At 39.2% G+C, this 12,906-nt stretch overlaps 1 protein-coding gene across 1 annotated transcript in view; it reads left to right on the top strand.

Annotated features, from left to right (window-relative positions):
• The window catches only part of LOC122985162 (protein kinase C-binding protein NELL1-like), a 279,144-nt gene that overhangs the window by 52,174 nt on the left and 214,064 nt on the right, over positions 1–12,906 (top strand). Inside the window, exon 4 of the mRNA XM_044355623.1 lies at positions 2,159–2,329. Within this exon, the coding sequence (XP_044211558.1) occupies positions 2,159–2,329 (171 nt within the window). The remainder of the gene's footprint in view (positions 1–2,158; positions 2,330–12,906) is intronic.

Genomic DNA, 12,906 nt, shown 5'->3' with positions numbered 1-12,906 from the left:
CGAGTTTATTTGAAAGACAAAATGAAGCTGAATGGTAAAAGTATTAAAATATTAGTAATTTTTTACAAAAGGATCTCCTGGTTCAAACTCGACTTACTGCGGTAACTGTAGTTGTGCTCTCACGCAGTCTTCCTGTGCAACAAGGAGCAACATATTTGACATTTCGAAATCCTGACATTTGAAATCCGAGTTATCCTGTAAATAATCTATATTTACATCAAAAATCCTTCGGAGTGGACATAGAAACATCTTCTCATATTCAGAGGCTGTTGTGCTTACATCATGTCTCTGAGCTCCAGACGAAGGACGTCCACTCTACCTGGTCGGTGTGAAGATTAGTGTGTTTGGTGTTTTTGTTTGTGTTGAGTTCTGATGAGTTCATCTCACTTTCATTCATTTTCCTAACAGGAAGATGGATAAATCTGCGACCACACAGCCTCAATTGGTATTCTGTGGAGCGGGTCCACTCTCCCTTTCCATAAATATGCATGAGAGCTGTTGCTTTGGTATTGAATGGGCTTGATCCCTGTGTGTATGTGCTTGAGTGTGTGTGTGTGCCTCAGTATATTGGATTAGGCTAGGTTCTGGCAAAGTTTTGGTTTCTGTATTAGGGAGCTGCTCCTCACATACAGTATTTTGTATGTGCTGGGCCAGGGGTTCCAGTGTTGGGGTCATTTGCAGCCGCAGGGAAGCTGAAATGTCATGACTGGATGCCCGCGGCTCTCAGACTGCTGCTGTCTGTGGCTGACTGGCTCTTAATTTAGCGTGGCTGATGAGGGTGGAGAGTAAAGTGCACATGTTGCCCACACGAGCTGCAGGTCGAGCACCTGCAGTTACACCACAGAATGAGAATAGTGGGTGAAATTGAGACAGGAATATCTGTTTTCTTCTGTTTGGTGAGCAAGCTGACAAATTGTCTTTTTACACAAAGCTTACGCTAAGCAATCACCTCAGTAGAGCTGTTTGTTATGTCCATAATCTTCCTGTCCTTCATGTGCACACACATTTGTATTGTTTGTCAGCTGGGTAATGAAATTACAATGTGTGTATTCAGGGATTAGGATGATGCTGGCCTTTTTCGATAAGTACTGTATCAGTAAATCATTGAAATCAGCCTCTATGTTTGTGGTTTCTTCCAGAACACAGCTACAGACAGGTTTTCTGCGATAACATTTAACTTCATAACTCATTTTATTGTCTGACTATATTTTTTCTCCAATATATTGAAACCTAAAGATGAGGCTAGTCTGTTCAAAATCTTGTCCAGATTTTCATGACATTTGTTATCAATCAACATCAGTATTCACCTCAGAGGTTAATTCTCCCAATGTGTCGCCATCAAGTCAAAATCTGCCTTTGACCAACACTCTGGATGGTGACTAGGTGTCTGGAAAACAAACAGCTACATTTCTAGGAAAACCTTGTGAATTCCAATGACTTTGTGACCTCCTGATCCTCCCTCTAGTGTAACCATCAGGCCAGAATTTCCACTTCTACAAAAAATGTCAGATTTTAATAAGCAGATTCAGATTTATGTCCCTCTGAGTTTTCCTATCACACCACCCTCAGGTCAAAATATCAACTTTGCATGCAAGATATCATGTAACCCAACAGGTATTGTGGACTGACATGAAATTTGCTCATTCATGCTCAGTCCAGCTGTTTTGCACCAACCTCAGGGACACTTGTAACATATATCCGCATTCCTAGTAAATCTGTAAGAATAAAAGTGTTTCAATTTGTTTTTTGGCCTGCCAACAGTTAAATATTTTGGGACAAGAGAGACATCTTCAGATCGCTTGCAATCCAAAACCAAAAGATATTCAACTTGTAATATAAGTAATATAAAACTCATAGTTGATTGATTTGTTATTGAAATTGTGGCTCCTGTTGTTCGTACTAATTGTTTCAGCTCTTGTTCAATTATATTCTAAATGCTATTTAACAAGATTTCCACTTATTCTCAAATAAAATGTTGGAAAAATAATGTTTTTATGCCTAAAATGATTCAGAAAATATTTCAATAGCCTGCTTGCACAAAACCTTGTACCTATAATGTTAAGTGTTTTTCAGGAATTTATATATTTCTCTACCTTGAACAAAGACACTGTCTAGGAAAGAGTGTCTCTTACTGTTGACCTCCTCTCCTCCCCTGCAGTTACTTTGAGCTGGAGAGCAGTGGGGTGAGAGAGGAGATCCGTTACCACTACCGCTTCAAAGGCAAGCCACGGTCTGAGTCCTTCCCTTACCGCCTCGCCGACGGACAGTGGCACAAAATCGCTCTCACTATCAGCGCCTCCCACCTTCTGCTGCATGTCGACTGTAACAGGTAACACACACACACACTCACACGCTCACACGAGAAACACCTTGATATCTCTGTGACAAGGCTTCGCTGATTTATTTTTTACTGTGCTCCTTTGAAGTGACACATCTAATGAGCTGTTGATATTTATCATGTCTCAGTGTGCATGACAGGCTGTTAACAGTGCTTACAATGAAACATCCGAGGACAAATTAATACACACACACACACACACATAGCAATGTATGAGAAAGGCTGTATCTTTATATAGCCGAGAGGCAGTGTGTTCAGCTCACATGTTCCATAATGAAGTGGAAAGTAACAATGATATAATCGGCGCATCGATTGGGCAGTGAAGGCCTTTTTCCTAAAGGAGCACTCAGTCAGAGCTGATCTATAAACATGCACTTCAGCTGTGACAATCTGTCTCAGTTCCCGCACTCCCTCATGAGAGTCAAGAAGGCATCACTTGTCCTTTTCTTAATGCAGTTGCTAGACAGACACACGGTGAACAAGCAGTGTAAATTTGAGTAGAGGTAATGCTCTGTCACCTCTCGTGGATGAAAAGCTGTTTGATACACGGGAGGGTTGCGTTATAGTATTGATTCTTCCCAGACGCCTATTGCTCCCATCAGGCCGGTGGTTTGTCGATTAATTATCGCTGCAGTGCTTCTCTGTCAGACGCTACTAGTGAAGATAAAAGAGAGTATCAGAGTGTTATTAGGGAGAAAAGATCAGAACGCAATTGGATAAAAATTGTAATCAAAACTTTTTGCTTACTTACAGTTCTTTGGATGAGTTAATTAAGTGGTCACGTTAGACTGAATGTGTTAGTTTGATGCCTTCTATCATCTGATTCTGGCTGTGAGTTGTTGAGTTTGGATATTGATCCTAAGCTTAACTGTCGAGTTCATTTAGTATTCAGCCTGCTGGCACTAACTCTGTTTTTAATTTTTAAAGTTTTTTACAGCTCTGCTGTGCTGTTTTAATATTCTCTTTTATCTCTTTTATCTTCTTTTTTATCTCTTACGTATTATTTTATTTCTTAACATCTATATTATTGTCGTTTTTTTTTGCTCATTTCATTCCGCTGTTCCTATACGAACCTGCTTCTAGTTATTCTTCTTCATTTTACCTTCCACCGCAAAACATTGTCAGTCCTTTAGTAATTGCTGTGGATGACAAATGATCAATTAATGTTCAAATAATACGATATTTGATTATTGATGCATGTACGGAAGGCATCCAAACCATTATCCTCGTCTTTGCATCAAGAAAATATATTCTGCCTCATATAAATTATCCTCCAAAATAAATGACCAGAATGACACATAGGAGTGTTTTCTAATCTGGCGCCACCTATCAGCAGTAATCGGCAAGACAACATCATTTGTCTGGGCTTTTCCAAATTGTTGCAAATCACTAAATGCTTATGTTTTATGATGTGACAACACTGTTGTTAAGGTCTGGTTAGGTTTAGGCACAAAGGTTAAGGTTAGGGGACGATCGTACGGGGCTCACCTGTTAGCAAAGTCCACTGTTGAGTTAATATCTCCGTATCCCCTCTCCTCCTTTGAACGAGGAAATTCGGATATGTCATCTCAACTGTGCCACTGCCCCAGGTCCTGATTACTACGGCCGTTCGATGGCATCTGTCACTCAAACGTAACTATATGTTGTTTTTGGATGACTGACATTACAACCTATTTTGTCGTTTTCCTTGGAAGGACTGTTTTGAAATTTAAGACTATGGAGAAAGTAGTATCAGTGTGGATCTGTTGTGGCAGAAAGGTTCACCGGCATTGAAGTTCAGTCAGATGCAGTTTTCAACCAACAGAAGTGCTTTAGAGGTGTGTTATACCTCGAAAATGTTGCTTAAATTAAAGCAATTAGATTTATATTGTTCACTGAAGCATGTTGTCTCTTTGGTTATTGTTCACTTCTTAATGCTGTTTATTTGTGATGCTCTGCACTTGCTTACTCTCATTTAACAATAAATAGAGAGAAAGTGAAGATCTTTATGCAGAACTGCTCTGTGAAGCATTTCCTGGAAGTGAGGCAGGTGAGAGTATGAGCGTCACCATGGTTACCAAGCCCCTCCCACCACTGTTGCACTTGGTCAGACAGGAAGGTCAAACACCTCGTCCTCAGCTCTGATCACATGTTCAGTCGTCTGAATTTCCCCATCACCCCACAGCAGCAGCTGGCAAATCAGATTTTAAACTGTTTTCAGAGTAGCAATTGCAGCTCATGATACCCGTCATCTGAGAAACAGCACAGCACTTTTTCCCTTATCTGGTGCTGAGGACACCAATTTTTTTTCCCTCAGCCCATCAACATCAGATGATCTGCTGCCACCACCTCAATGTCTGTGTGAAAATCTGAAGCTGTAGTCAAAATGGCCTTTAATGTGTGCTAAAAAAATAGCTTAAAATACAGTAAAAAACACCAGTCAAACTGTTTACCTACAATATTTATTTAGTTTGTCACTGCCCACATAGCATTTGGTGTTTCACTTCAGGGGTACTGACCTCTGCATCATCAGCTCAAATCCTTTAACATCAACAGTGCTGGGTGTTTACAGAATCTCAAAGATCTGATGCACAGTGGATACAAAAAGTCTCTCATATTTCCTAGTTTGGATTGCCTTAAGGGCTGAAATGAAAATCCATTTAATCAAACTACATTTACTGTACTTTCATTTGATATTGACTTTTCAGTAGAATAGAATATGTGCATGTTTTTCATCCTTAATTCTACAGAGATAAAGCTTGTAATCTGATGCTTTTGTACAACTGATAAACACTGCAGTGAGAAGAATATGTCCAGAATTACCAATCAGACTTTCCCAGCGGGCACTAATGAGGATAGTTTACATGAGGTCTGGATTTAGATTAGATACAAAGAAAGACAGTTGCCAGATTCTTTTTTTTGATCTTGCATACTCATTATGCACAGACTTTCAGCACAAGTGTATTTCTCCACACAAGTTTTATTATAGAACTAATGCTGATGAGCTCATCCCACACATATTTAGAATTAGAAATCTAACAGTAACCCCTCCCCCTCCCCCCCAGATGTTCTCTCACACTAGTCTAACAACATCCTGGTAAATTTGGTTGTGATGAAAACTTTGCACAAATAAAATAAAAAAATAAAAAGAAAGTCAAATCTCTGCCAACCTGATCATCTCACTCCTCTCAAGTGTTGGGAATGATCCCTCCATTCAAAGCCAATTGCAGACCCATTAGCCTTGAAATTTAGAACTATTTGATTTGTGTACTAAACGGCACTTTATTGATTTCAAGGCTCATTAAATGGTTTTAAGCATCCATAAATGTGGGAGGATGCAGTTTATGCAAACATCTTCACATGGACTTTAACGTGTACAGTTTTTTTTTGGCCTTGACAGCTCTTGCTTTATTGATGCTTGTTTAACACCCAGACTGATGTGCAGGAAAACAGATGAAAACACAGCAGGAAGACGGTGACTATAAGACACTTGATGATATATTTTTTTTATATTAGCAATGAATCAAATGACATGAAATGTGAAAAGAGTCGTGCAGTGCTGTACCCACAGAGAATCATCACCTACTTTGCAGCTCAACACAGCTTTTTAGCCTCTTCTAGATCATTGTTTTGTTTCCTCTGCCTCGTTTCCAGCCACAGTGGACAGCCGCTATCAGCAAACAAGCTCTGATAAACAACATCCTATGGCAGATAGACAGAGTTGCATTGGTGGAGACCAAAATGGAGGTGAAATGAAAATGAAAGTCAGGTGGAAAGAAACTTAACTGCTAACGATTGTTAATGTTGCTTTGTCTTCAGGGTGTGTAAAATGGCACCTGTTAGCAAACACACTGACTGTAACAAGATCATAAATTGATAATATGTAAAGGCTGCACGTCTGTTGACTTGTTTCGAAAATTTTCTGCCCCCCAGTGGCCCCAAAATGCAGTTTTAACAAACCAACAGCAATAACATATCGATGGTCAAAGCGCAAAACCTCCTATCTGCAGAATTTTCTGATTGGCAAACAAGGAAGGCTGCTCATATTCAGTCTGTCTGCAAGATAATCCCGCCCTTCATTGTGACAGAAAAGTCGTACAACAAAACAAAAACACAACGCAGAGTCCCTGGATGTGTAGAGAGGCTACAGCACAAGTAGGTTACACAATCACTGAACATTCATTTCCAGTGGACGAGGAAGCAAATACACTGAATTTAAGGAATTCTGAGCCTAGTAATTACAATGTAGTGACTATTACATTTACTACATCTTTTTACCTGAAAACAAATTCAATTTTATTTTTAATTTTATTTTAAATATTAACTTAATTTAGAGCATCGTTTTGTAGAACTTGCAACTTGCACCAAGTGCAAAAGCTCCTATCTGCACTTTGTGAGGCTTTAATATCTAGTCGGTATTGTTAACATGTAATATAATAATATAGTCCAAAAACAGTGTATAATGTATTGAGTATCCTTAACAAATAGCATTCTGCAAGAAAACAAGTTTTTTTTAGTTTTCTCAAAAAAGTGCATTTTTCAGATAGGAGGTTTTGCTCTTCGGCCATCGATATTGCAGGAAGAAAAACTAAACTGAAAAGTCAATAAAACAACTTCTCTGCACGATCATCATGTTGGAAAATGGAAAAATGATGATTTAAGGAGAGCTGATGTTTCTCACATTGAAGGCTTATCTGTCAATCATGTTTCATGATATTTCCAGCAGCTACAATTTAGTTTGATGTATGAACATTTTAGCTGTCTTAAACATCAACAGAATTGTTTTTGATTTCAGCTCCTCAGATTGAATGCAAGGGCCAGAATGTGATACAGCTGTGTGGCAGGTTTGGTTTACACATTTAGAGGTAACTCGCTTTTTCTCAACGGGAAAAACTTTTGCCCACACACTTCTGTCCCCTGGCCAAAGGGCATTCAGGGAAATGAATACAGCACTTACATTACATTTCATTCTCCTGCTTTTACTCCTGAATGAAACTACTTTAAAATAATCATTGCAGATACAGTAATGAATTCAGAAGCTAACTAATTAAATGTCTTTGACCCACGTTGCTCATCACCATCATCATTATTAGATGAGTCAAATGTTCACTTTATCCTCTATCAATATTTTATACATTGCACCCTTCGGGAAAATAGAATCGCTCGTCAGTGCTCTATTCTTTACTGACAGCTCTGCATTTATGAAACCTGATGGATTTCTTTAAAGAGTTTTTTTTTTTCTTCTTCTCACCATGGCACTGGTTTCCAAGCAGAAACAAGACATTAAAAATTACATAAGACATAAGAAAGGAGACAGGAAAATGAAACTAAATAACAATAAATGAATGAACATTGTGGTTTTTTATTCTACAGTATTTTGAAAACTATGTAATTGATTTGAATAACATCCTAATTATAATTTTTAATTAGATAAACTGTTGTCACGGTAATAGAAGATTTCAGATTTGTTGCTGCATTTGAAAAACAAAAACCAGCAATATTATCCTCTATTTGACTGACTTGATCCATTTGGATATTCCTGCCACATCTGGCTGACTCTCTGCCTCTGTTTGTTACAAAAAAAGCAAATCCTCTGGCTTTTGGAAGGGCAACAGCTTCAACTTGTCAACCTGTCATTTAGTTTGACCGCACCTCACTGAGTCACTGTGTCCAAGAGGAGGATTCTTACCTGGGGTTAGGATTTGGATTTGATCTGAAGGGGGATCAGAAACTGGAGAGTTCATGGAAATTTCCTCGTGTCTGCTTCCTCGTCTGTTCTTGTCTGAGATCGATCCAAAGAAAATATCTCAGAGGTAAAGACATGCACAGTTGCTTTCAGCTGGGATGAAGCCGATCAATCAGTAGACAACATGGTGAATTTAGAAAGGGGAAAAGTATTCCAAAATATGTAAACATACAAGTACAGTATATTATGATGTAGCAACGAGAATATGATTCCTAATAACATAAAACAACAATGGCATATAATAATAATAATGCCAATTATAATAATTCAAAATAAATCATCAAAGTATTGTTTTAAAGTGATTCACAAAATCTTAATAACAACCAAAAGCAAAGAGAATAATAAGCAAAAAATAGAGAAAATATAGTTGACAAAACTGTCTGAACTCATGGTTCATGTTCTGGACTTTCAATCACATAACATGATCTTCATCAGAAGATGGAGTTTATTCATTGTCATGAAATTTAAATTTTTTTCTCTTCTTCTCAATAATTTTGGCCTAAACGTTCACTCTTGAGCTTGAGGTCAATTAAAATATAGTAGTCAGGGTGAAATGTCAATGCAATGAGAAAGCGATAGGTGATAGATTACATGAAGTAATGGTGCAGAAAAAAATCTACATCTAACATCTGATCCCTTGCCGAAGGATCAATGCCAAAATGTTTGGTCGACTAATTGATTAATCCATCAAGAGGAAATGAATCAACAATAACAACATACAGCATGTTCTTTGCATGTTCTAGCTCCATCAATGGGAGGAACGAGAAAACTATATCTCTGTGTTTTTGAATGGTTACTCTGAAAAAATGAGCACTTAGAAAAACACCTTGGGCTCATTGAATTGGTGATGCCTTATTGAGGCTATCAGGATACACTGCAGCACTTAGAGTTTCAAGGTCTGAGGTGTACTGGAGCTAGGTTTAAATAAAATATTTTTTTATCCTCTGTCTTTTTGTTTTAGCTTTACCAATATTTCCGTCAGTTATGATGACCTGTTTCTCACCTGCTTCACTGCAGAGACTCTGGAGCTGTAGGTCCTCTGCTTAACATCTTACCCTCCTGCCCTTTAGGGCACGCAACACAAGCCTCCACCCTGTCATTTTAATAACAAAATAAATCCCCCGGTGCCTCCGTTCCATCGTGTACATGATTTTCCACTTTGTGTGTGCCGGCTTGGCTGCTGTCCCATCAAAGAGGAGCTTTTGGAAAATCTGTAGCTTACTCTAATGGATGCCACTGTGAGTTAAATTTTCTCAAGTCTCTGCATGTGGATTTACTACATGCATGGCTGGGATTACCAACCGGGAAAAGCGAGCAACTGCCCAGGGGCAACAAAAGCCCAGGTTTACACAATACCGTTTGGATCTACATAGTTTGATTAATTGCATATTTGTTAGAAATTTGCACCACTCAAGTACAACATCAACTATGACAGGTCCTCCATCCTTCATTGTGTGATCCAGGTCTGACAATTGCGTTCCACTAGATGCCTCTAAGTCTTACACACTGGTCCTTTGAGAGAAGTATGACTTGACTTGAAACAACACTGCCCCACTACTCCATTCACTCGAACCATATGATGAGACATTACTCCGGTATTTTGTCCTCTATTTCCTTCTACTCTGATCACCACCTTGCGCAGTAGTGGTTCAGTAGTGACCTGAAAGTGAATGTTATACTAATGAATCCAGATTGCTCAGGGAGGAATCAGTGTTAGGGTTGCTTGACCTCAGTGTTTTAGCCGAGACACAACTAATTGTAGTTTCCTAATCTGACAGAGACCTGCCTGCTTGGACTGCTGTGGACTCATTCTCCATCTGTTCTCCATCTGTAAAGCCTGTGAATAAGAATTTTAAAACTATCATAGAGGCATGTTTAAACTTAAGTGGCTTACTAAAAAGTTGGTTCACTGAATTTTGTTTAAATGATAGCAGAATTGCATACTGTTCCTCTTCACAAATTTCTGTTCAGTATCTCGTCACGCCTGAAACTATCACAGCAAACGCTGGGTGGAAAGTAAAGAAACATTTCAAAACAAAAGATCAGCTTTGGCTCAGGAGGTAGAGCCGGTCGTCCACCGATCACAATGTCCAAGGTTCAATCCGCAGCTTCTCCTGTACACATGTTGAAGTGTCCTTGGGCAAGACACTGAACGTCAAATTGTTCCTGATGGTTAGGCCAGCACCTCGCGTAGCTCGCTGCCATCGGTGTGTGTGAATGGGTGACTGAGGGGCAATTTTTTTTAGGGATAAAAACATTGTATAAATGCAGCCATTTATCATTTTACCTTGAAAAGGCTGTCAGTCAAAAGCGATGTTTTATATATGAACATAAAAACTCCACACTGAATGGGCTTGGAAATTAATAGATTCATCTCGCTGTGAGGTGACAGTGATTACTGACTTAATTAATAAGTCGGGTAAAGATGGTACAATAAACTTAACAGCTAAAGAAGAGCAACTGACTATGTCATCAAATTAATAAATGAAGTATTTAATAACTGTTTTTTAGTGACAAACAAGATATTTCTAGTGGATATTTCATTCCACTAACAAAACTAAAAAAAAGCCTTGAGCCTTAAAGGTAGAGTCAGTCATTCTGGAGGAAGATTGTTGATATTTGAACTTCTTGGTCCTTCAGAAGCTCCATCCCCCAAATTCATGGACATGTCAAGGCAACAACCAAGAGAAATATGATGGAATTCAGAGCGATGCGTCAGCTGTACAGTCACTTCTGTTCCTCTCACACTTTATCAGGAGTGGGAAAAAAAATCCGTCTCATGTGAGCACAACAATCCATCCACACTCCTCGCTTCTCTGCACTTCTCTTCTGCCTCCCCACTTCTCACTCAACCTGCATTCGGCGTCTCTGTCCACAGAAGCAGCTGTCTGTCAGCTGCAGCTCCTGGGGAGCTGAGAGGACGGCAGCCGGACAAACTGCCTTCACCGGGCTGACTGACAGCAGAAATTTACTGAGGAAAAATAGTTTGCATGTTGGCTCCACGGGAAGAAATCAACAGTGCTTGTATCCATTGATTCATTGATATGGTTAATAATTTCAAAACACGTAGCCTGTCTACCCTCTATATATGTAGATGGGGCCCTGAGTTCTTTATCCTAATTATCTTTGTTATATTAACTCTGATTGATTTAATGTTTTTATCTTGTGTCATTCTGGAAATCCTATACCTAACTGGATAAAACTTATTGCGAGACCACAATATAACATATAATTGAGTGTACTAACCCTTTAACACACAAGCAACACAGTCTAACATATGTAGGTATAGTGTGTGAAGGCTATATGTCCTTTAACCTCTGAGATAATCACCACACTCAGAAACCATTTAAAATTGAAAATAATTTCTTACTTTAATTCTAAGGCAAAATTAAATCCAGAGAAAACTCTGGAGAAAGCTAACAGTCCACAGGTCTCTTTCCACGAGCAGGATGGCAGCACTTGGGCATATTCACGGAGTTTGATGGTTATCCAGTGTTGCTAGAGGAACTCTGAGCATTCCCGGGGGGCTCAGAGCGCTATCTGGTTATTGTCTCATGTTTCCAGGTCGGAAGAAGTCCAGACGAGGCTACTGTGTCAAGCTGGATTAGCTAGCAGCAGCCTACAGTCTGTTCACATTGCTAACTCGCCGCTCGCTTAATTAACGAGCGGGCCTCTTTCAGGTTGACTACAGCGCAGCAAACTTTGAGTAGAAGTTATCTGTTACTCCCAAAACATGTCCTCTTGCAGATTATCGAGCTGACAATCTAACACATAAGTACATATAAACCCTATTTGACTAGATACACCTCTCTAGAAAGATACCACCCTATTGAATTAGCAGCTTTATTTATTACAGACAACTATTTATGTATGTATATTTTTAATCGAGCTACACACATATACAGTAGGATATTTATGTGATTAAAACAGCTGCCTGCTCAGATTACACTTCACTAAATGCGACAGAAACAGACTCGGGGCATAAAATAACGTGGGGGGTCTCCGTGAGACTGTCTCTGATTCAGTGTGGATTGATACATGTAAGTAAAATGGAAGTGTATCTGTACTATTAGAAAACGTTTTTGGCCACAACCTCTCTCTCCAGTTCGCCAGCCCTCCCCACCATTCAGACAGCTGCTCTGATGACTTCCCCCTGTCCTGTACCATGAACACGAATGCCCGCTGTTGCTGGCTGGCTGGAATAGTGTTGTGTGGCCACTGTGTTTACATACCCACGCCATTTACAGAGTCATTGCACACACAAAGAATGGACAGCTAACAGAGCGCGAGGAGATATTCACTGAATTTGACAAGAAGTGTATTGGATTAGAATCGCTGACTTCACCTTTAAATTCCACTATTTATCATCAGGCTTAGGATGACCATACTCAATACTTAAATATGCAATTGACATATTTCCACTGCTTGGTTTAAAATGGGACCTATTACTACCAAAAAGAGCAGTTTTGTCAAAATATCACAAGATTTGCCAAACTTAAGCTCCTTTCATTAAGGAAAAAAGTATCTTAGCTGAAAATTCATTCACATCCTTTTGATGTAGGTAATATAGTGATGGAAGGTTGGTAACATAACTACTCATGCTACTTGGTCACCAGCCAGACGAGTTAACCCAGTTGTTCAAGGGAATGAACGTGTATTATCCAATCTTGTTCAATGACTGACTGCAAATCATAAGCCATGCTTTTAGTTGTTTATGCTCCAACAGAGCAGGGTTATATAACATAGTATGGTGCAACACAACTATGATAAATTCCTTCCTCATTTGATTCCTTGGCTCTCCATTCCTTTACAAGTCAACATTGTCAAGACAGTTTGCTATTTG

This window comes from Thunnus albacares, chromosome 1 (assembly GCF_914725855.1).
Source record: "Thunnus albacares chromosome 1, fThuAlb1.1, whole genome shotgun sequence".
Taxonomy (NCBI): Eukaryota; Metazoa; Chordata; class Actinopteri; order Scombriformes; family Scombridae; genus Thunnus; species Thunnus albacares.
Note: the sequence above shows the minus strand (reverse complement) of the source record. Positions and strands in the feature narration are given on the sequence as shown.